The sequence below is a fragment of the Phaethon aethereus genome (genome assembly GCF_964289735.1).
Source record: "Phaethon aethereus genome assembly, chromosome: 32".
Classification (NCBI taxonomy): domain Eukaryota; kingdom Metazoa; phylum Chordata; class Aves; order Phaethontiformes; family Phaethontidae; genus Phaethon; species Phaethon aethereus.
This window is the reverse complement of record NC_138608.1, coordinates 644,810-667,272: the sequence shown is the minus strand read 5'-3', so window position 1 is coordinate 667,272 and position 22,463 is coordinate 644,810. Positions and strand designations below refer to the sequence as shown.

The 22,463-nt window shown below is 68.6% G+C and overlaps 2 protein-coding genes across 2 annotated transcripts; one reads left to right on the top strand and one right to left on the bottom strand.

The window, feature by feature from the left end:
• Positions 1 to 892: 892 nt before the first annotated feature.
• Positions 893 to 2,771, bottom strand: RDH8 (retinol dehydrogenase 8; the record flags this gene model as incomplete). Its single annotated transcript, XM_082012164.1, has 5 exons — positions 893 to 1,117; positions 1,203 to 1,386; positions 1,471 to 1,816; positions 1,892 to 2,053; positions 2,666 to 2,771. The coding sequence occupies 5 exons, from the start codon at positions 2,769 to 2,771 to the stop codon at positions 893 to 895; spliced, it is 1,023 nt and encodes a 340-aa protein (XP_081868290.1).
• Positions 2,772 to 4,147: 1,376 nt separating this feature from the next.
• On the top strand, positions 4,148 to 22,420 carry COL5A3 (collagen type V alpha 3 chain; the record flags this gene model as incomplete). Its single annotated transcript, XM_082012132.1, has 67 exons — positions 4,148 to 4,226; positions 6,028 to 6,195; positions 6,354 to 6,567; positions 6,639 to 6,801; positions 7,337 to 7,459; positions 7,630 to 7,776; positions 8,897 to 9,007; positions 9,086 to 9,247; positions 9,394 to 9,441; positions 9,551 to 9,592; positions 9,667 to 9,729; positions 9,921 to 9,995; positions 10,130 to 10,213; positions 10,290 to 10,346; positions 10,471 to 10,524; positions 10,641 to 10,694; positions 10,832 to 10,885; positions 11,002 to 11,055; positions 11,127 to 11,180; positions 11,265 to 11,309; positions 11,507 to 11,560; positions 11,721 to 11,765; positions 11,985 to 12,038; positions 12,140 to 12,184; positions 12,302 to 12,355; positions 12,465 to 12,509; positions 12,603 to 12,656; positions 12,756 to 12,800; positions 13,050 to 13,103; positions 13,334 to 13,441; positions 13,523 to 13,576; positions 13,651 to 13,704; positions 13,832 to 13,876; positions 14,411 to 14,464; positions 14,647 to 14,691; positions 14,856 to 14,909; positions 15,083 to 15,136; positions 15,213 to 15,266; positions 15,363 to 15,470; positions 15,625 to 15,714; positions 15,810 to 15,863; positions 16,057 to 16,164; positions 16,284 to 16,391; positions 16,772 to 16,825; positions 16,967 to 17,020; positions 17,160 to 17,267; positions 17,364 to 17,417; positions 17,572 to 17,625; positions 17,713 to 17,766; positions 17,884 to 17,937; positions 18,105 to 18,212; positions 18,385 to 18,438; positions 18,714 to 18,767; positions 18,952 to 19,005; positions 19,124 to 19,177; positions 19,333 to 19,440; positions 19,636 to 19,689; positions 19,771 to 19,824; positions 19,935 to 20,042; positions 20,153 to 20,206; positions 20,409 to 20,444; positions 20,561 to 20,614; positions 20,756 to 20,999; positions 21,183 to 21,295; positions 21,451 to 21,519; positions 21,650 to 21,886; positions 22,015 to 22,420. The coding sequence occupies 67 exons, from the start codon at positions 4,148 to 4,150 to the stop codon at positions 22,159 to 22,161; spliced, it is 5,325 nt and encodes a 1,774-aa protein (XP_081868258.1). The 3' UTR covers positions 22,162 to 22,420.
• Positions 22,421 to 22,463: the final 43 nt, after the last annotated feature.

Here is a 22,463-nt window from a genome sequence, read left to right as displayed (position 1 = left end):
GCCCTCCGGCTACTTCAGCTCGTCACTTCCGGCCGGTCCCTGCCCGGCGTGCCCCATACCGCTACCACGCGTTCCGCCCGCCGTTGCCATGGTTACGCGGCCTCTCCCCCGGCCCGGTCCCGCAGCACCGCGGGGACCCCCCCCCGGCCCGGCCGTCCCTGCTCCCGCTATGGCCTGGAGCGGGGCCTGAGGGGCCCGGGGCCGCCCCGCCCGCCCGCCCGGCCCGGTCCGGAGCACCCCCCGGCCCCGCCGGCCCGTACCGCCACCGGCGCGAAGGTCAGTGCGAGGGGGCGGCGGTGGGGGGTGAAGTCACAGACTTTACTGGTAACCCCCAGAGCCCCCCTCGCATCTTCAACACCCTCAGAGCCCCCGGATCCCCCAGAGCTCCCCTAGAGCCCCACCCCCAGAGCAGCCCCAGGCTCCCCAACAGCCCCAAATCCCCCAGAGCACCCCTAGAGTCTCCTCCAACACCCCCAGAGCACCCCCAGGCTCCCCACCCCTCCAGATTCCCCAAAGCCCCTCAGGCTCCCCAGCCCTTAATGTTCCCCAAAGCCCCCCAAGGCTCCTCCTACCCCACCTCCTCACCCCATAGCTTCCCCCAACTCCCCCCAGGGCTCTTCAACCCCCTCCAGAGTCCCCCTCCCCTGGCTCCCCTCAGCTCTCCCAAGGCTCCCCACCCTCCTCCCCATCCAACGGAGGGCTCAGCTCCACCGGGACCCCATCCTGCCGGGAGAGCCCCCCGGGAGAGCTCTGACACCCTGGGGGACGCATTCAGCCACCAGTGCCGTCCGTATGTCCTGCTGTGAGCGATGCTGGGGGGCACAGGGCTGCAGCTGTGGCCCCCTCCCCACCATCGAGGGACTGAGCCACCCCCCTCCCTGGGTTACCCCACTCAGAGCGGGGTGACCCGACGTCGGAAGCAGCCACAGGTGAGGCACCGCAGGGCGGCCATGCTGAGGTGGAAGAGGGTGCCGTAGTCGAAGAGGAGGTGGTAGTAGGTCCTCACGGACAGGTCCCCCGAGGGATCCGCGTACTTGAGGGCCACCAACGGTGTATAGAGGCAGTTGGTTTGCGTGCGGAAAGCCGGACGTCTGGATCCAATCACATTCACGATCGCCTGCAAGCGGAGGGTTGGGGCTCAGGGTCAGTGTGGGGCTAGGAATGGCCCCTAGAACCTCCTCCAACTCCTCCCAGCCCCACACCTCAGCTACGGCGGTGGGGCTCTGCCCCAGCGTGGTGAAGATCTCGTGGGAAGCCGGCAGGTACACCTCCTTGAAGTACCGCACGGTAGCTGGGTCGGTGCCGGGGAACTCGGAGCGTGAAACCTCCTCCATCAGCTTCAGCTCGAAATCCGTGTTCACAGGGCCCGGCTCCACCATGGAGACGCTGTAGGGCCGGAGCGGGTGGACGAGGTGGGGGTCCAGAGCCACCCTTGGGCCTCTGGGGTCCCTCCCACCCCCTCACACTCACAAGACGTTGAACTGCAGCAGCTGCACGGCCAGGCTCTCGCAGAATCCCTCCACGGCAAATTTGGAGGCGGCATAGACGTCGTTGAAGACGATCCCTGTGGGCAGAGAGGGGCTGAGCTCGGTGAGACCTCCCTGGAGTGAGACCCCCCCCCGGCATCCTGCCTCACCCTGCAGCCCCATGACGCTGCTGATGACCACGATGTGACCGCTCTGTCGCCGCTTCATGTCGGGAAGGACGGCCTTGATCATCCTCACAACCCCAAAGAAGTTGGTCTCGAAGACGCGTTTCATCTCCTCCACGCTGATACTCTCCACAGGACCGACATGCCCCACGCCGGCGTTATTCACTGCGGCACGGCGTGGAGGGCTCAGAGACCCCCTCTGGCTGCCCCGTGTGGCCCCCCACCCACCACCCCGCTCACCCAGCACGTCCACCCGTCCCCCGGGGATGCTGCCCATGCACTCTGCCACTGAGCTATCGCTGCAGACATCCAGGCGTTGGATACTCAACGTCTTTCCCAGCGCTGGTCCTGCCGCCTCCTCCAATTTCTCCTTCTTCCGCAGGTCCCGCATGGTGGCGATGACTGCGGGGAGCCCCAGTCCCGGTCAGGGGGACCCCAGATGCCAGGCGGGGTCGGAGGCTCAAGCTGGGACGACGTTCCCTAAGCTGCTTTGGTAACACGGCCTTTAATCCGCCCCCCGGGACTAATCCCCAGCGCTGGCATGGGGTTGGTGGTGGGGCAGCGGGGTTGTGGGGACGGACGGGGGGGGGGTGTGACAGCGGGTGGCATGGGAACCGGGATGGCGTGCAGGGACCACGCGCGTGTGTGTCCAGCCGGGCGGGAGCGTGCTGTCGGCCTGGTTACGTCCGTGTGTGTTCACAACCACGCGCTGCTCGTGCTCTCCGTGTCCCCGTGGGGCTGCCCCATGTCCCCCGCTCTGCCCCGCCTGGCAGGAAGGTGAGGGGTGGCACAGGGATGCCTTGGCTCGCTCAGGGGGTGTCTGCGAGCTTGGTGTCACAGGGCTTCCAGTCTTGGGGGCTGTGGGGAGAAAGGCTCCGGGGCTGGGTGGATGGGGACCCCAAACCCTGCACCCTCCCCGCCCTGGAGTGCTCTGTCCCCTCCTTGCTGGGGCAGACGTGGGGCTGTGGGACCCCTCCCGGGACAGCATGGAAGGGTCCCCTCCCCACTCCTCACCCTGGAAGCGCTGCTGCGGGTCCTGCGCCAACCTCACGGCGACGGCGAGGCCGATGCCAGAGGAGCAGCCGGTGACGAGGACAGTGCGGGGCGCGGGGGTGGCCATGGCTGCGTTGGCCTCCGGTCCAAAGGCTCTTATGAGATCAGGATCCGGCATCACGTGGGAGCAGGATCAGCCTCCCCAGGGGCAGCCATGGGGAGGGCACGGGGGTCCGCCGGGCCGCAGCCCCCTCCCCTGCCCACCAACACGGGACACGGCACCCCTCAGGGACCCCCCCGCGGGGCACGTGGGATGGGCACAGGCGATGGCACGTGTGGCTGCGGCCCCATAGCAAGGTGCCCACCCTGGGCCCGGCGGGGACCCCACAGCCCCCCAGCCTCTCATGGGGGCCTGTGGGGAGCTGAGGGTTGGGGAGGGGGCTGCGTCGCCCTCAGAGCCTGGGGCATGGGGGGGGCAGGGGCTCGGTTTGGGGGGCCGGGGGCATCCGTGGGGGCTTGTTACTGCAGAGACAACGGTAAATATTTGCCAGGAAATGGAAAACCGGGGGAGCGGAGCCGAGCCGAGCGGCCGTGACTCAGGCGATGAGGCAATGGGGTGACGCCGGCCAGCCAGGCCCCGGGGGCCAGCCCGGCCGAACGGCAGCTGCGCCATGGGGTGGGGGGCTCCCCAAAGCCCCCCGGCCTTGCTGTGGGGCTGGTGCTCTGAAATCCCCAGCCTTGGGGTAGGGATGGGAGTGGGGTGGGGAGCTTTGTGCCCCAAAATGCGCTGTTCTTGCTGTGGGGCTGGGAGTGGGGTTTGGGGCCCTGTACCCCAAAATCTGCCATCCTTGCTGTGGGGCTGGGAGTGGGGTGTGGGGCTGTGCACCCCCAAACCTGCCATCCTTGCTTGGGGCTGTGAGCAGCGTAGGGGGCTCTGCACCCCTAAAGCTCTCTGCAGGACTGGGAGCAGGATGGGGGGCTCTGCACCCCAAAACCTGCTGTCCTTGCTGTGGGGCTGGGCACAGGGTGGGAGGCTGTGCACCCCAAAACCTCACTGTGGGTCTGTGAATGGGGTGGGGGGGTCGTGCACCCCAAAACTTCGCTGTGGGGCTGGGAACAGTGGGGGGGGGCCGTGCACCCCAAAACCTCACTGTGGGGCTGTGAATGGGGTGAGGGGGCCGTGCACCCCAAAACTTCGCTGTGGGGCTGGGAACAGTGGGGGGGGGCCGTGCACCCCAAAACCTCGCTGTGGGGCTGGGGGCGCCCATCGCCCCTCGGCCTCGTTCAAAGAGATGGGAGCTCGCAGCCGGGCCCCCCCGCGGCCCGGGGCGGCCGTGGGTGCCGGGTCCCGCCCGTGGGCCGGGCCGGGCCGGGCGGGAGGCGGGGGCTGCCGGGGTGCCGCCCCTCCCCTCCCCTGCCCCCCCGCCGCCCCACGGAGCCTGGAGCGGGGCAGGGCGGGCTGCGAGCTCCGGTATCGGGCACCGGCCACCCGCCGGGCCGGGCATGGAGGGTCCCCCGCTCCCCGCCGCGCTCCTCGCCGCTCTCCTCGTCGTGCTGCCGGGGCTGCCCCCGAGCAGGGCAGGTAACACGCACCGGGTGAGGGGGACACGCGTGGCCCCGCTTGTCTACCTCACCCCCCCCCCCCCCACACTTCTCCGGCTCCGCGGTAAGGTGGGGGGGAACCGGCAGGCTGAGCCGACGTGGGGACCGAGGGGACGCGGGAGTCTCCGGGGGATCCCCGGTGCTGTCACGCGTGGGGGCCCCCAGGGACCCCGCAGCCGCCTTCAGCACCACGGACAGGGCCCGGAGGGGGGGCCACGGCATCCCGGCGGGGGGGGGAGTGTGTCGGGGAGCCCCTCTGGGGGACCCGCGGGTCGGGGCCCTGGGGTTCCTCCGTGTCTCCGGCTGTGGGGTGGTGCAGCTGGCGACAGGGAGTCCCCCCCGGGTTGTGGGTGTTCTCCGTGGGTGCCTTGGGGGGTGCTCCCCCTCGGAACAGGCGGGCTCCTCCGGGGGAGGGGGTGCTTCCTGTGGGGCAGGGGTGCTCCCCCCAGGGTGAGAAAGCACCCCACAGGTCCCTTGGTGGGGGTGCTCCCTGTGGGGAAGGGGTGCTCCCCCCAGGGCAAGGATGTACCCCACAGGTCCCTTGATGGGGGTGCTCCCCATGGGGCAGGGGTGCACCCCACGGGTCCCCAGATAGGGGTGCTCCCCCCGAGTCCCTTGGTGGGGGTACTCCCCGTGGGGCAGGGGGGCTCCCCATGGGGCAGGGGGGCTCCCCATGGGGCTGGGGGGCTCCCCACAGGTCCCTTGATGGGGGTGCTGTCCCCAGGGTGGGGAGCCCGGGCACCTGGGGGCTGGCCAGGGGGCAGCAGGGGGTCTGGGGGAGCACCTGAAGCATGAATAACAGGGATTAGCGCCGTGGGGGGCTGCCCTTGCCCCGCTCCCGCCAGCTTCGCCGCACCCTACCCCTTGGCTTTACCGAGAGCGGTGCCGAGCCGCCAGCACCCCTGTCTGCCCCCCAGCTCCCTGAGCCCCCCAACACTGCACACGCCCGGCTCTGGCATCCGGGGGGGCTTGGCCTGTACAGCCACTCCAAGGCCACCCACCAGCCCTGTACCGGGGGTGGGGGGTTCTCCCAGCGCCGGCACGCCACGGCCGGGTGACGGCTCTCCCCGGGGAGCGCCGGCAGGAAGCCGGACCCATGTGCTGGGGTCAGGAGGGCCTGAGAGACGGCTCGTCCGGAGCAGGGTCAGCCCATTCCCAGCCTGGCCCTGCCCTGCCATGCCCCCTCTCCTGCTTGGGGTGCCCCAGCCGGGCTGGGGGCCTCCCCAGGAGGAATTGCCCACCCGCCCCACTCCCGATCCCCCTGCCTGGCCTGCCTGGACAGGCCTCTCTGGCAGGGAGGGTGGGTGCTGCCCCCGTGGGTGGGGGGCCCCGGTGCTCTCTGATGTCCCCATGCACACCTGGCCGCGCCGGATTAACTCTCCAGGCACCTGGGCGCTGCCGATGATCGGGGTCCGGCTCCCTGTGGAAAAAGGGCAGCACCCCCAACCCTCTCTCCACGCCTCCAGTTGGGTGTAGCCAGGCTGGGCTTAGGGGTGACGGGGATCTCCCAGGGGTGACGGAACCCTCCCGCCCCACTGGGTGCACCCGTGCTGTGGGGTGCAGAGAAGGGCCGGGGGCGGAGGAATGCGCTGAAGGAATCTGGCGGCCGCGGGACCGGACCTTGGGCCCACACAGCTGCCTGGCACCGGGCCGGCCCGGCTTGGCAGGAGGCAGGCAGGGGGATGGGGATGCGGCCGCGGTCCTCGACTGCAAGCACCGAGAACAGCCGGGGCGTTTCCAGTGGGCCCCCACCCACTGAAGGGTCCCCGCTCACCCCGCAGCGGCGCCTGTGGACGTGCTGCAGACGCTGGGCATGCAGGATGGTCGGGACGGCGTCTCCGTTACTGCCGGGATCTGCCCGCAGCGCCCGGGGACCGAAGACCCCGATTTCGCTTTCCGCGTGGACAACCGCACCCAGCTCAGCGCACCCACCCGGCAGCTCTTCCCCGGTACGGCACCGGGCGGCCCTGGGGCCGCCAAGCCCATCGCGGGGTGCAAACCGAGCCGCTCCAAGGCCGAGCATCCCCTTTCGGGGTGCAGAGCCGCCTCTCGGGGTGCACTGGGGAGACACTTAGCCTGATGGCTTCCCCCCTCGTCCCTGTTGCAGATGGCCCCTTCCCTGAGGACTTCTCCATCCTGGCCACGGTGCGCGCCCGGCGCGGAGGACAAGCCTTCCTGCTCTCCATCTACGACGAGCGAGGCGTGCAGCAGCTGGGCGTGGAGATCGGACTCTCGCCCGTCTTCCTCTATGAGGACCAGGAGGGGCGGCCGGCCCCCGAGCGCTACCCCGTCTTCCGCAGGGTCAACCTGGCCGATGGCAGGTGAGTGCTGGGGGGGGGAGCAGGGGGGTCTCTCCGGCCCCCCTCGCTGTGACCGAGTCCCGTCTCCGCAGGTGGCACCGCGTGGCGTTGGCCGTGGAGGGCACCAACGTCTCCTTGCTGGTGGATTGCCACCTCCTCGCCACGCTGCCGCTGGAGCGGGGCCCTCAGCCCCTCGTTAGCACCGAGGGGGTGACGATTTTTGGGGCGCGCCTCCTGGATGAGGAGGTGTTCGAGGTGGGTCCCTCCCCAAATCCTTGTGCCAGAGCCCCTGACTGTCCCGCAGCGCCCTTGCCCTGGTAGTGAGGGGTCTGGGGAAGGGGGGGACCCGGTTGCCGCGGTTGGTAGAGGCCCCAGTTGCGCTGGGGGCAGCTCTCTGTCCTCGTGGGGTGTCCCCGTCCTCCGTGGGGTGACCTGGGTCCCCTCCCTGCATTCCTGCCCGCTGCAAATGTCAGGGGCCACAGGCAAAGAGGCGGCATTGAGGCAGCGAAGCGAGAGGGGCTGGCCCCCCCGCCCGTGTTGTCCCCAGCAGGCAGACAAGGGTCTCTCTGTTCGCTCGCCACCCCCTGCACCCTCCTCCCGGCTGAGGGGGTGTCCATGCCGCCTGCCCTGAGCCACCCACGGACCGGCCGGCTGCCGCCGGGATAGGCCATGAGTGCCGGCTCTTGCACACACCTCTGGGGTGTGCGTGGGCACCTGACCGGCCTGGGGTGTGGATATGGGGGGCAGAAAACCCACTCCCCTCGTCCTCTGCCCTTCTCCTTTGCCACAGGGTGATGTTCAGCAGCTGCTGATCGTGGCCGACCCCGAGGCCGCCCGCTCCTACTGCCAGCTCTACATGCCAGGCTGTGACCAGCCCCTGCTCTACCCCCTCCTAGCCCCCTTCCCAGAGGAGGTAAGCACCCAAGCTGGGAAGGGGAAGGGCTGGGGGGACCCTTGGGAGCCCCCAGCCTGCCGGGCAGCCCGCAGGGATGCTGCCAGCCTTGGTGTCACCGTGGAGGGAGCTGCCAGGGCCCCTGACGCTCGTGTTTCTCTCCCCGCTGTCATCTGCGCTGCCCCTTGCAGAGCGGCCTGGAGCCAACCGCCGCCCCACGCAGGAAGGGCAAGAAGGGGAAGGGGAAAGGCAAGCGCAAGGGCAAGGGCAAGAAGAAGAGGAACAAAGAGCTGCTGGAGAAGCACGAGGCCTCCGTGCCCTCCGTCGCAGCCAGCCAGGTAGAGAGCGTGACTAACCCACCTCTGCGGCTGCTTAATCCACCCCGGTTAACCCAGCTCTGCTAACCTGCTGCTTGTGCTTGGCTGTGGCGTGCGCGCTCCGCAGCTCGCCGGTGCCCGCTGGCCAGTACTGTGCTTGGCTTTGGCTCCTTGTGCTGAGACGGGACAGCCAGGACCCAAATCCGGCTTAAATACAGAGCGGCTCCGGGTGTGCATGGCCTGAGGTGGACCCAGATGCACCCCAGAACTGGAGGTGCCTGTGCATGGAGCTTGTGCCGTGCCACGCATGACCTCTTGCATCCAGAGCGACTTCCAGCCTCCTCTTTGCGTGGGCTGGGACAAAGCAGGCTGGCTCCAGCCGCTCCGGCTCCCACGGAGCCGGACCTTTGGGTCTGTTGGACGTGACTGCAGGGCTCTGGCTGGAACGGCTCTTCCCCAGGATTTGGGGGAGCCCGGGTGGCCAGTGCACCCCCACAAGGATGCTGATTCCGCCGGCACCTGGGGCTGAGCCATCCCCACGGCTCCTGGCCTTGCGGAGCGCATCTCAGGAGCCGCTGGGGATCCCCCGGGTGGAGACGCCGGGGCAGGGCAGGAGGCAACCCCCCGCCTCTGCCTTTGGCCCCTTTGGCTCTGGAAATGGGTCACGGCTGCAGCTGGGGACGCAGTGCTGGCCAAGGGCGGCCTGGGGACGGTGGCCCCTCCTGCCGATGAGTCAGCCTTGGCCGAGCCGGCTGGGAGAGACCCGGCGAGGGGTGGCCGTGCTCCAGGTGCTACTCAGAGCCAGGGCCGGCGCGGCCCCGGCGTGGGGGGGAGCGGCCGCCCCCGAGCCTGGGAGCAGCAACTGCCGAGCCCTGGCTCTCCTTCCCCTCTGTCCCGGCGTCACTGCCAGCTGGTGGTCCCCGAGGAGCGGGAGTCCCGGTGCCTTGTCCCAAAAATGGAATGGCTCTGGCATCTCAAAGCCAGGCGGGGGCTGTGGTGGGGTGCGGACGCCCCAAGTCTGGCCGTGGCTCCCCCAAAAGCAGGGCATCACCCTGCGGGACCCCGCAAGGGTCATGGGCCAGCACCTCCCTCTGCCGCAGCGCTCCCTTCCTCACCCTGCACCCTTTCCGCATCGCCCAAGGCCAGCACGCCCACGCCGACGCCATCCGTGGAGGAGAGCTCCCTGCCGCCGGTCCCCTCCAGCCTTGCCACCACCGTGAGCGTCACCCTGAACGGCACCGACCTCTTCGAGGTAGCGCCAGAGCTCGGGGCTGGGGCAGGCGGGGGTGGTCCCCCCGCTTCGTACCCCCAGCATCTCCCCATCCCTTAGGACACTGGTGAGGAGCTTGTGCTTGAATTTGAGGAGGATGGAGTGGCTGGGGCTGACAGCGCGGAGCTGCCGGGCTATGAGGACTACTACGATGGGGACTCTGTGAGCCGGGAGCGGTTCGGCCCTGCCGAGCGGGAGGAGACAGTGATCCAGGCTCCCCAGGTAGCGCTGGGGACGAGAATCAGGACCCCCCAGCTACAGCTGGCCGAGCTGGGGCCACGGTGCGGGGGCCAGGGGCCACGTAGGCAGGCTGGAGCCCTTCACCCCAGCCCAGCTCTCGGCTTTCTCCTCACCCCGGTGTCTTGTAGGAGCCCAGCTTGAAGGGGGAGAAAGGCGAGCCAGCCATCGTGGAGCCGGTGAGTAGTGCGCGGCCCCTCTGGGGACGTGTGGCCCCCAGCCCTCTGCAGCACCCCGGGGTCACGCATTGGAGACGGTTCACAGAATGGGGCTCACTCTCTTCTTTAGGGTCGGCGATTCGAGGGGCTGCCGGGACCCCCAGGCCCTGCGGTGAGGAGCAAGGGGCCGCTGTGGGGAGGGGTTGGAGATGCCAAAGCCTTAACATGCCTCTGTGTTCTCTGCAGGGGGAAACAGGTCCCCTGGGACCACCGGGGCTCCCAGGGCTGCCTGGGGACCCCGGAGATCAGGTACGGAGCAGACGGGAAGGGCTGTGACGGGGCCAGCGCTGCCCTGCGGCAGGGCTGGGGCTGCGGGCGTCCCGGCGTTCCTGCCATTGCATGCCGGCGCGTGCGCAGGGCGATGGAGCTGCAAGCCCTGACCTGACAGCCTGGCTTCTGCCAGCGTGATGACGGCTTATCCCCCCTTTCCCCTACGCCAGGGTCCCGCAGGACGGCCGGGGCTGCCGGGAGCTGACGGGATCCGTGGCCCAGCGGGGACCATGATCATGTTGCCGGTAAGTGCTGGGGCAGGACGCAGCCCTTGGGGACCCTCCTGCCTGGCGGCTCTCTGGGTGACATGGAGCTGGCTGTCCCCAGGACTGGGGTCCCGTGGCTCCCCCCGTGTCTCACCCTGCTCCTTCCCCCCCAGTTCCAGTTCGGTGGAGACTCCCTCAAGGGTCCCACCGTCTCTTTCCAAGAAGCCCAAGCCCAAGCAATCCTGCAGCAGGCGAAGGTACGGACCCCTGCAACCAGCCCCCCTGCCCAGCCTCCCCGGTCCCCCTCACCCCTCTCCTCCCTTCTCTCCCCAGCTTGCCATGAAGGGTCCCCCGGGTCCCATGGGGCTGACCGGCCGCCCGGGACCGCTGGTGAGTACAGCTGGTGTGGGGGCCGCTGTGGGGTGCCCCCCCACACGGTGCACGCTGTTGGGCACACCTTTGCATCGCAGTTGAACCCTCGTGGTGGGGTCTCCACGCTCTCTTGTTTTTGTAGGGTCTACCTGGACACGCGGGCCTGAAAGGAGAGGCGGGAGACATGGGGCCGCGGGTCAGTCTTCCTCGGCTGGGCTGTGCGAGGAGAGGGCGTGCGGGGTTATGCCCTGGCAGGGGTCTGGCAGGCTGCAGGCAAGCCCAGCCCTGACTCCTTCCCCTCTTCTCCATCAGGGTCCCCGGGGAATGCAGGGACCACCGGGGCCGCCGGGGAAGCTGGGCAGACGGGTAAGCGCTGGGGGTTCGAGTTTTGCCTCCCCAAAATGTCCTGGTCCGCTGTCATGTGCCAGGGTGCCCCTTCCCCTCCCTGTCGCGAGGGGCTCCGAGCCTCCGGCCCCTTCCCACCCCCTCGGCTTGTCTTGCAGGGTCGCGCTGGAGCGGATGGTGCCAGGGGTCTCCCAGGGGAAACCGGACCCAAGGTCTCGTGCGTGGGGTGGTACCAGTGCTGGCAGCAGGGCGGGGGGCCAGGAGACCCGGGTCCTTGTGCGGCAGGGGGGTGACAGGGGCTCAGCCTGGCGCCTTTCCTACCCCACAGGGTGACAGGGGCTTTGATGGGCTGCCGGGGCTGCCGGGCGAGAAGGGCCACAGGGTAAGTGGACCGCGCCGTGGGCCCTCCTGCCACCGTCATCCCCCCGCCGCCTTACCCTCTCTCTTCTGCAGGGTGACGTGGGGAAGCCAGGACCAGCGGGCCCTCCGGGGGAGAAAGGTGCCAAGGTGAGGAACGTGGGGAGGGACGGGGAAGGATCAGGCCCTGCTAGTGTTGGTGGGACGTGCTCAGCTCCGCTCTGTCCTCTCTAGGGCTCGGACGGCCTCCCCGGACCGCGGGGGCAGCCTGGGGAACCCGTAAGTACCTGCTGCCGGCACCGGGAGCCTGGCCTGGCCCCAGGAGCGGTGCGGGGCGAGCCTGGCCTCTGGCTTTCTCCTTGCGGCTTTTTGGAGCACAGATTTGGGCACTGGACTCCCCCACTGCGGGGAATATGGGGTGCTGGGGTCAGTGCTGCTGTCTGAGCCCCCGCTGACCCCTCTGTCCTTGGCCCTAGGGTATGCGAGGCCTGATCGGCTCACGCGGCTCCCCCGGGCCCCCTGGACCACCGGTATGAGACACTGCTGCTGCCTGCCTGTCTGTCTGTCTGTCCCCACCTCTGGCCAAGGGGATTTTTCTCTGTCGCCTGTCAGCCTGGGCATGGCATCGTCCTTGGTGTGGCATCATCTTGGGGCGCAGCATGGCCCTGACCCTCCTTCCTTCTTCCGCAGGGTGCCAGCGGCATCGACGGAGCACCAGGGCCCAAAGGCAACGTGGTGGGTGTCAGTGGGGACCCCCCTGGGAGCACCCAGCCCGAATTAGCCAGTGAGAGACTGGGATGCTCCAGGGAGGGCTCGGGAGAGACCTGCCATGTGCCCTCGTGGGGCGCGTGGGCCGGGAGGGTGCCTGGGGCTGCAGCGAGGGTCGGAGTGGCATATCCTGGGGTCTGAGGAGGTTTTTTGCTGCACTAATGGACTTTCTCTGCCCCCCTGCAGGGAATCCATGGGGAGCCGGGACCCCCGGGACAGCAAGGGAACCCCGGTCCGCAGGTACGTGGAGGTGATGGGGGGCCAACGGGGTGTCCCTATGGGGCTGGGGGCTCAAGTACTCCCTCAGTCCCTTCCCAGCACCCCAGTCTGTTCTCTCGCAGGGTCTGCCGGGCCCCCAGGGCCCCGTCGGGCTGCCAGGAGAGAAGGTGAGTCAGGACCCAGCACGGATGGGAGCAGTGCTGCCCCAGCTCTGAGCGGGTGGTGGGGAGCTGCAGGGGTGACTCCAGTCCCTCTGCATCCCCACAAGTCCTCCTCTCGCCCAGGGCCCACCGGGGAAGCCGGGAATACAGGGTGTGGCTGGGGCTGACGGGCCCCCGGTGAGTACCAGCAAGGGGCTGTGGGGTCACTCTGGTCCCTGGCAGAGCGGGGACCCCAGGGCAGCGTCAGCATCCCGGCTCGGGGCTCACGTCTTGTGTGTCCCTGCAGGGTCACCCCGGCCGAGAAGGGCCAGCTGGCGAGAAGGGTCTCCAGGTAAGGGGCTGATCCCATCGCATGCCCTGGGTGGGGGGATACGGTCCTTTTTCCAAAGGAAGGGTCCTGGTTTTGCTGACTCTCTGTCCCCAGGGCCCTGTGGGTGCCCCTGGTCCCATCGGCTATCCAGGACCCCGTGGGGTGAAGGTAAGTGCAGCCTCCCCCTCTGCCGGGCTCTGCCGAGGCACGGTGTGGGGGTTCAGGCGGTGTGCCCCAGGCTGGGGTCTCCCCTCTGTGTCTCTGCAGGGGGCTTTCGGCGTGCGGGGCCTGAAGGGCAGCAAAGGGGAGAAGGTAAGAGGTGTAGGGGAGCGGGGACAGCAGGGGATGGGGGTCCTTGTCCTGTGGTATCTGTGGGTCCCTGGTGTTGGGGGCACTTGTCCTTGCTCTGAGATAGCTGCAGGTGGGGGGACCCCTGAGCTGCAGCTGGGGCCAGCCCCTCTGTGTTGAGATTTGGGGCTCAGCCCCAGACTGTGACCCCATCTGGGGGCTTGCACCAGAGCTAACACAGTCTCAGCCCCCCAAAATGTGCCTCTTGTTCAGGGAGAAGATGGATTCCCTGGCTTTAAGGGGGACATGGGCCCCAAGGGTGACAGGGTAAGTGGGATCTCAGGGTGAGGGTCTCCTTGTCGGGGCTGTGTAGGGTGGCTGCAGGTGCCACGAAACCCCGTGGGGTTTTGATGGTTGGCTGCAGGACTCGGGGTGCTGTGGAGGGGATGGAACTGGGGGGGACACACAGCTCTGTCTGTGGGGACAGCTGGGGACCCGAGGGAGCAACCCCGTCCCCCCGGCAGCATGCTCCCCGCACCTCTGCGTTACCGTTCCAGGGTGACCAGGGCCTGCTGGGCCCCCGCGGTGAGGACGGCCCCGAGGGGCTGAAGGGGCAGACGGGTCCCATGGGGGAACCGGGTGCTCCTGGCCCCGCAGGCGAGAAGGTGAGGGGAGCCCTGTGGCCCCGCGTCCCCGCATCCCCGTCCCTCCTCGCCTGCGGCTCAGCTCTGCTCTCTCCCTTGCAGGGCAAGCTGGGAGTGCCGGGTCTCCCAGGCTATCCCGGGCGCCAGGGCCCCAAGGTGAGCACGGGGGAGCCTTTGGGGTGTCCCCGGGACCACGGGTGCCTCATCGGCACTTGTCCTCTCCTGCTTAGGGCTCCACTGGCTTCCAGGGTCCCATGGGACTGGCGGGAGAGAAAGGCAAGAGGGTGAGTCAGCCCTGTCCCATCATTCCGGACCGTTCCCTGTCCCCTCGGGGGGCACATGGGGGGAGCGTGGGTGGGAGGGGGGCTGCCCTGTGCGCTGCTCTCCCCACGGCCTCCTCTTTCCCCGCAGGGCAAGGCCGGCCAGGCTGGGCAGACGGGACAGCGAGGGCCCCCAGTGAGTAACCCCTGCCCTGGCCCCCAGCTGGGGGTGACAGAAATCGCCCTGTGTGCCATGCCTGGTGACTACCGCCAGGCCGGCTGTATCCCACCCTGACCATCCCGGGGTCCAGATGCGTCCCACCACAACCATTCCCGGGTGAATTGTATCGCACGGCAACCATCCTAGGGCTGGCAGTAACCCATGGCAACAGAGCTTGGGGTCCCACGGCAGCCTGCCGGTATCCCATGGCAATTAGGCTGGAACCGGTTGTTTCCCACAGCAACCGGACCCTGGGGACCACTGTAACCCATGGCAGCCAGACCCCAAACTTCCGCCTGTATCTCCTGGGAAGCACCCTGGGGCCAGCCGTGTCCCTCCCAGCTCCCTGCCCCACTGCTGTCCTGGTCCCCCAGCTCCCCACTCCGCTCCCAGCCCCAATCCCTGCCCCATATCCCCCACTTCCAGCCCCGTCTCCACTCTGCTCAGCCCACTCCCAGCCCCACTTCCTGCCCCACACCTCACCCCACCCTTTGCCTCCTGCCTGCACAGGGCCTCCCAGGAGAGCGAGGTCTGCCCGGTCCCACAGGGAAACCTGGCCCAAAGGTAGGTGGGAGCCTGGCTACGGGGTCCCTGCTGTCCCCCACCTCCCTGCTGTCCCCCACCTCCCCATCTCCCCGCTGTGCTCAGGGCTCCTTGGCTGTGGGTGCTGGCAGTGGGTCTGACATGGGTCAGTGGGGAGGGTGGGGGTCTTCGCTGCAACCCTCAGCCTGTTTCTGTCTCCCCAGGGAGATCCTGGCCACGACGGGGCCCCTGGCGCGGTGGGAGAGAAGGTAAGTGGGTGGTGGTTGCACAGCGGAGGGGTGTCCTCCTGCAAAGGCACCCTGGGAAGGGACCAAGCACAAGGAAAATGGGATGCTGGGCATGGGAAGAGGGTCTGGGTGCTGTGGGGAAAGCCCCTCTGCCGCTGACCGTGGGTTTTCTCTCCCTCCCACAGGGTCCCCAAGGTCCGCAGGGTCCCAACGGCTTCCCGGGCACGAAAGGTCCCCCTGTAAGTGGCGATGTCTGTGTGTGGTCCTGTCTACGTTTGGGACGATGTAGGGCACAGAGTCGGGCTGGCACACCCTCCTCCTCCCACTGCGCCCCGTGGGGTGCAGGCAGCGGAGCGGGGAGCCCAGCTATGCAGCCTGTATCCCCTACCCTGTTACCTCTGCTCCTTCCCAGGGTCCCGCCGGGAAGGACGGCTTGCCAGGACACCCGGGACAGCGTGGCGAGCCGGTGGGTCCCCTGCCTCCCTTGTCTGGGGTGGGGGACGCCTGGCAATACCCGGCATCAACCCCTCTCTCCTCCGCAGGGGTTTCATGGTAAAACCGGCCCCCCTGGCCCCACAGGGGTGGTGGGACCCCAGGTGAGTGCCGGGGATGGAGGCAGGAAGTGTTTGTGTTGAAGTGAGCCCAGTGGGATGGATGGACCCCCAGATGCTCACCCTGCTCTCTGCCCGCAGGGTAAATCAGGCGAGACGGGACCTGTGGGAGAAAGGGGGCACCCAGGCCCCCCCGGCCCCCCCGGGGAACAGGGCCTGCCTGGAGCTGCTGGCCGAGAAGGAGCCAAGGTAGGAGCCACGCTGGGGGTCCGACCGCTCACCCGGACCACCACAAGCCTGAGCCAAGCCGGGCTGGGTCCCCTCAGCTCTGCAAGGCACGAGGGCTTTCCCTGGCTTCGTGGGGACGGAGCAAAGCTCTCTGCTACTCCTCTCCACCTTGCAGGGTGACCCTGGCCCTGCTGGCATCCCCGGTAAGAGTGGCCCCCCAGGCATCCACGGCTTTCCCGGCACACGGGGGGCACCCGGAGAGACGGTCAGTGCTGTCCCAGGCTTGGACACAGCCTGTTAACGGTCCTCGGGAAAGGGGAAGTAGGGCCCTTTCTGACCATCTACCCTGCCGTCCTACAGGGTCCTCCTGGCTTGAAGGGTGGGGAAGGTCCCCCTGGTCCCCCTGGACCCACGGTGAGTACAAAGCATTGTGACATTTGGGGGGTTATTGGGAGTTTCGGGGTTTCCCTTGGAACATATATACTCCTTGGGGAGCAATTTTGCCACCCTGCTTAAAATTCTAGTTGATAAAGAGAAAGGTTTCTTGGGAGAGGAGGAAGACTGCTGGGGCCTTCTGCCCTCCACCCCACCTCTCTCTTCTCCCCAGGGCTCCCCCGGAGAGCGGGGCCCCACAGGGGCTGCTGGAGGCATCGGACTGCCGGGCCGGGGGGGTGCACAGGGCCCCCCTGGTCCCATTGGCGAGAAGGGGTCCCCGGTAGGTGCGAGAGGGTGTTGTGGGGTGAAGCAGAGGGTGTGGGGCAGCGCTGGGACAAGCTGTGTCTCCCGTGGGTCCCGGCCAGCCCTGCTCTCAGCCCTTCCCCTTCCTGCCCACAGGGTGAGCGAGGTCCCATGGGTCCGGCTGGGCATGATGGGATCCAGGGCCCCATGGGGCTGCCGGGCCCCGGCGGACCTCCCGGCCCCGCCGGAGAAGATGGGGACAAGGTAAGTCAAGGGGGACACAGGTCAGCACCTCCAGCAATGGCTCCTTGTCATTTCACTACCGACAGCACAGGGAACGTACCCCGGGCCGGGCACTGGGGACAGGTCCCCTCCCAAAGGACGCGTCCCAGGGCTGAGGGACCTTTGGGATGGGGCAGGTTTCCCCTATGGCTTCCTGGGACCGGGGATTCCCTGGGCAGCAGCGGGCTGTCAGTCCTGGCAGGCTTCCTTGGCACCGCTTCCCAGGTGGTGGCAGGTTTCCCCAGTGCTGGGATTTCCTTGGCCGTGGCTCCCCAGACATGGCAGCTTTCCCTGGCTGCCAGCACTCCCTCCTCGCCGTCTCTCGCCAGCCGCGGGCTCTCACCATCTTCCCTTTGCGGCAGGGCGAGATGGGGCTTCCCGGCCAGAAGGGCAGCAAAGGCGACAAGGGTGAGGCGGTGAGTGCCAAGGGGCTGCTCTGCCCAGGGAGCGGTTCTCCGAGGGGCAGAGTGGCTCCGGGAGCGGGGAGAGATGGTGGCAGCGAGGCCAGAGAAGTTTGGGAGCTGCCCTAACCCTGCGTGGGTGCTCCTGTCCCACAGGGTCCCCCGGGACCGACAGGAATCCAGGGACCCATTGGGCACCCTGGCCCCACGGTGAGTAGCTGCCGAGCACGCTTCCCACCCCCTTTATTCCCTTTACTGAACCCCACCTCCCCTCTTGGCTCCCTCCCTGCCCTTCCACCCCACACACTGGGGTCTCAGGCGGCGCTGACCCCAACCTCTTCTTTCGCAGGGAGCGGACGGGGAGCCGGGGCGCCGCGGGCAGCAGGGGATGTTTGGGCAGAAAGGAGATGAGGGATCACGGGGTCACCTTGGCCTGAGCGGCCCCCCTGGCCTGCAGGTAAGGAGCGGAGAGGGGTGGGCCTGGGTCTGCCGGCACCCTCTGCCCTGCCCAAAGCAGCTTCCAGACCCCCGTGCTAACCCGCGCTCCCCACAGGGCATGCCGGGCCCACCGGGCGAGAAGGGCGAGAACGGAGATGTCGGCCCCATGGTAAGGAAAGCCCGCGGCCGTCCCATTCTGCGCGCCCACCGCTCCCTCTTCGCCTCCTTCTGCCCCATCTCAAGCTCCCCACGTCCCCCCTCCCCTGGGAGCCACACGGCTCAGCCACCCTTTGCAGTCTGACTCCTCTCTGTGCTCCCCGCAGGGCCCCCCCGGCGCGCCGGGACCCCGTGGGCCGCAGGGACCCAGCGGTGCTGAGGTGTGTACAGCCCTGGGGTGCTCAGTGGGGGCTGCGGGGTGCAGGGCTTGCCCCGAATGTGGATACCCCTCATCCTCTTGCCTTTAGGGTCCCCAGGGAATGCCGGGTGGCGTGGGACAGCCGGGTGCCGTGGGAGAAAAGGTAAGCCCATGTTTGGGAGGGTGGCGTGGGTCCCAGGCTGGGTGCTGGGGCCGGAAAGAGCTGCCCGCACCACCCAGCACCCAGCAGCGTCTGCCCCATTGCTTTTTTCTCACGCAGGGTGAGCCGGGTGAAGCGGGAGATCCCGGAGCCCCAGGGGAGCCCGGACCGCCTGTGAGTATCGCAGAGGGGAGCACGGTGTCTTTTAGGGACCAGAGAAGGAGTGGGGGCCAGATCCTGCTCTCACTGGCCACAGAAAGCACAGGCAGAGCTCCTGGTGGACAGTTTGCTGCCTCAACTTCCCGTTCCCCGCTCTAACGTGACCCCCCGGCCCCCCGCAGGGTGTGAAAGGAGATGTGGGGGAGAAGGGAGACGCGGGGCAGTCGGGAGCAGCTGGACCCCCCGGCAAGAAGGGCCCACCGGGAGAGGATGGAGCCAAAGGCAACCTGGTAAGGGGAGGGGTGAGCATGGAGAGGCAGGGGGACGCTGCCCCGAGCCCCCGCATCCCCGCCCCGGTAAGCCCTGCAGGCTCTAATGCCCTTCCCTGCCTCTGCCTTCCCAGCGCGCGGAAAGCCTGCGGCTGCCTCCCGATCCCACGCTTGTCTCCCATTCTCTCTCCAGGGTCCCATCGGCTTCCCTGGTGACCCCGGCCCCGCTGGAGACCCCGGCGTGCCGGTGAGTAGCCCCAGTTCACCCCTTAGAGGGGTCGCAGAGCAGAAGCAGCCCCACTCCTGGGGCTTCCTCAGGGCTGGAGCCAGCCCCCACGTCCCCCGCGGCGCTCCGGTGTCACCCACTGCTGTCATCCTGCGGGGGTGATGACGTTGGGAGGTGCCAGGACACTGCGCTTCTCTCCCCTCTTTGCCTTGCCGGTGCTTCCCAGTGTCCCGACAGCCCGGGGTGGGCCTGGGGGGTCTCGGCTGGGTGGGTGCTCACCCTTCCCTGTGTGACAGGGTCTGGACGGAGCTGCTGGAGAGAAGGGTGACAGCGGGGACCCTGGTCTGCCGGTGAGTGGGGCAGGTGGGGGTGTCACGGCTGCAAAAGGGGGGTTGCGTTCCCCCCAGGCTGGGGAGCTCTAGCTGAGCCATGCTGCTTCCCGGGGCTCCCACGCATCCCTCACCTTCCATGCTTCCCCCAACCCCGGCTGTGGGACTCTTCCCTCGCCCCAAACTCCCACTGGGTTTGTTTCAGGGTCCGCCAGGCGCGTCCGGGGAGCCAGGTCCCCCGGGTCCCCCCGGACGGAGGGTGAGTAGGGGAAGGGCGAGGGTGAGCTGGGGAGGGACAACGCGGGGTGAAGTGGGACTGCGAGCGGGGCTGGCCCGGGCCAGCATGCAGCTCCCCGTGTCCCTGTCCACTCATCCAGGGACCCGTGGGACCGATGGGGCGTGAGGGCCGTCAGGGCGAGAAGGGTGCCAAGGTGAGCGGTGGCCGGTACGCCCCGGGGCTCCCCAAACCCACTCCCCTCCAAAAGCCTCCGCCAGCCTGGAGCAGGACCAGACCCGCACCCCTGGAGAGGTGGGGCTGGGCGCCCAGGGGTGCCAGCCTCAGCTCTGTCTGTTCTCCTGACCCCAGGGACAGCCCGGCACAGAGGGGCCGCCCGGGAAGACAGGCCCCGTGGGGGCACAGGGGCCGCCGGGACGGCCGGGCTCGGAAGGACTGCGTGGGATCCCAGGCCCTGCCGTGAGTCGGGGGGCTGCGGGGAGGGCACTCCTGGGCCGATGCGGGGGCAGCCCTTGTCCTCGAAGCCCTGGCCAGCTGGGGCGGGGGGAGCGTCCCCTCGGGCGCGATGGCTGCAGCCTGGGGGGGCCACAGCTTGGAGGGGTGTTTTGGGGGTATTCAGCCTCGGTCCCCTCTCCCACACTGAGTCTCTTCCAGGGTGAACAAGGTCTGCTGGGGGCTCCGGGCCAAGCGGGACCACCCGGCCCCCTGGTAAGTCAGGGTGAGCGAGCCCTGGGCACGGGTGATCGGGGCCAGGCACAGGGCATGTGCCACCCTCTTGGCCTCTTGCAGGGTCCCGTGGGTTTGCCTGGCCTCAAGGGAGACCCCGGCCACAAGGGAGACAAGGTGAGACGAGGTGACAGTCGTGCTGGAGCTGGGGTCTCTCACCCCGGGCTCATCCCCAAGCCCCCCTCATTGTGGGGAGGGGGCTGCCTGACGCTGCCCTTCGCCCCCAGGGCCACGCTGGACTGATTGGGCTCATTGGACCACCAGGAGAGATGGGGGAGAAAGGAGACCAGGGGCTCCCAGGCATCCAGGGTCCCCCGGGGCCCAAAGGAGACCCTGTGAGTGTTTGGGGTCTCAGGGGCTGGGTGCAGGCGGGGGGAGACAAGGTACAGGGGCTGATGGGGCACAGCCCCCTCAAACACAGGGCTGATGGCCTCTCTACCCACAGGGTCTGGCTGGACCCACCGGCCCCACTGGGCCCCCCGGCCCCCCTGGGCTCTCGGTGAGTAGGTGCCTGCGCAGTGTGGGTTCACTAAGGGTCTCCGGCCTGCCCTTAACTCCCCCGCAAAACCCTGGGGGCTTCGTCCCCAGGAGGGTGAGAGGGACAGGGGGGAGCCCGAGCCCCAGGGAGGGGTCTGGGGTAGCCACCATGGGATTGCCACGTGCCTGACCAGTGCCCCTCTCCTCTCTCCTCTTCCCCACAGGGACCCTTGGGCCAGAAGGGCTCCAAAGGCTCGCCGGTGAGTGCTGGGGAGGGGCTGGGGTTGGGGAGCAGCTTCTCACGTGCTCCCAGGGGAGAACCCGGGGCCCGTCGCAGGGAACAAGTGCCGCGGTGCTGAGTCCTCTTCTTTTGCAGGGTGCTCTGGGTCCCCGAGGTGACACAGGCCCCCCCGGTCCCCCGGGACCACCGGTGAGTAAGGGGTGCTCTGGAAAGACACCACTTCAGGTCTGTCCCCTCCCGGGAGGGCTCCGGTGACCCCAGGCCCCCCTCGTCCTGCCGCCTGGCCCCCCACGTCTGCCATTCTCACCCCTTCACCCCTCTCTGTCCCAGGGACGCCCCGCTGAGCTGCTCGAGCCGCTGCCCTCGAGCCGGAGCAGGAGGCACCGGCGGGCAACCGAAGGGGCTTTGGGGGAGCAGGGAGCCCCCCTGGATTACGAGGGGCTGGAGGAGGTGTACGCGTCGCTCAGCTCCCTGCGCACCGAGGTGGAGCAGCTGAGACGGCCCCTGGGCACCCCCGAGAGCCCCGCGCGGGTCTGCAGGGAGCTGCAGCTTTGCCACCCGCACCTCCAGGACGGTGAGGTTTTGGGGGACCCAGGGTACAGGAGGGAGAGGGGACACCAAAGCCCCCTCCGAGGCGGGGGGTGCTCTTTACCTGGTGCCAGGCAGCGTCCGTGGGGAGGGGCCCAAGGCTTGCATGGGGCCAGCAGGGAGCCGGACCGTCTATCCATCTGTCTGTCCTTCCTGCCCTCCTTCCCAGGCGAGTACTGGATTGACCCCAACCAGGGCTGCTCCCGAGACGCCTTCCGCGTTTTCTGTAACTTCACAGCCGGCGGCGAGACCTGCCTCTTCCCCGATAAGAAGTTTGAAGCTGTGAGTTTGAGCGAGGGCAGAGAGGACCTGGGTGTCTGAAAACACCCTCCCAGCGGGGGCGTGATGGGGGCAGCTGGGGGCTCGCTTTGCCCCGTGCTCTGTGGGGCCAAGGGTTGGAGAGGCTTCGCCCCCGACACCGTTTTTGTCACCCCCAGGTCCGACTGGCCGCCTGGAACAGGGAAAAGCCGGGGACGTGGTATAGCACCTTCAAAAGGGGCAAGAAGGTGGGAGCGCGGGAGCTCCTCGTGCTCCGGCCTGGGGTCGGGGGGAAGGCAGACCCCCTGTGTGGCGTCACCCCGGCCTCTGGGCAGGTGGGTGGCTGTGTCTCAGCCCCGTCTCGTCCTCTCCCCCCAGTTCTCCTACGTGGACGCGGACGGGAACGCCGTACCCGTGACCCAGCTCACCTTCCTGCGTCTCCTGAGCGCCAGCGCCCGCCAGAACTTCACGCTGAACTGCCAGCACGCTGCCGCCTGGTACGATGCCGGCGCCGGCACCTTTGCCCGTGCCCTGCGCTTCCGCGGCGCCAACGAGGAGGAGCTGGGACACAACCACCCGGCCGCCCCTGTCCGTGCCCTCCGCGACGGCTGCCAGGCGAGTCCCCAGTCCGCGAAGGACCCCGCATCTCCTTCCCCCCCGCCTGCGTTCCCCCGTCTCGCATCCCAGCCTGCGTACGGGGAGCCCGGGCACGCCGTAACACCGCGTTTGCCGCCTTCCCCCAGGGACGCCGTGGCCAGGAGCGGACGGTGCTGGAGGTGACCTCATCCCGCGTCGAGCGGCTGCCCCTGACCGACGTGGCCGTCGTTGACTTCGGAGACGCCAACCAGAAATTTGGCTTCGAGCTGGGCCCCGTCTGCTTCACGGGCTGAGCGCGGCCCCGGATCGCGCGTGGGGAGGGACGGCCTGGGGGGGTCTCCGCTCCCTCTGCCGCCCCCCGCGCCAGGGACAGTGGCCCAGGGCCTGCTCTGGCATACTCAGGACGCGGAGCCACCGCAGTGCCACCCCCTCCTGCCCGCCCGGCCCCCCCTTATTTATACTGCCGGCTCCCTGGGGGTGGGGGGAGAGCTGGGGCAGGGCACCCCAGACTGTAGGGAGGGGGTTCGAGCCAGCCCCCTCCCCGTGGTGCTACAACGCTCCCCGAGAGCCCCCTTAGTGAAGCACTGGACGTGCC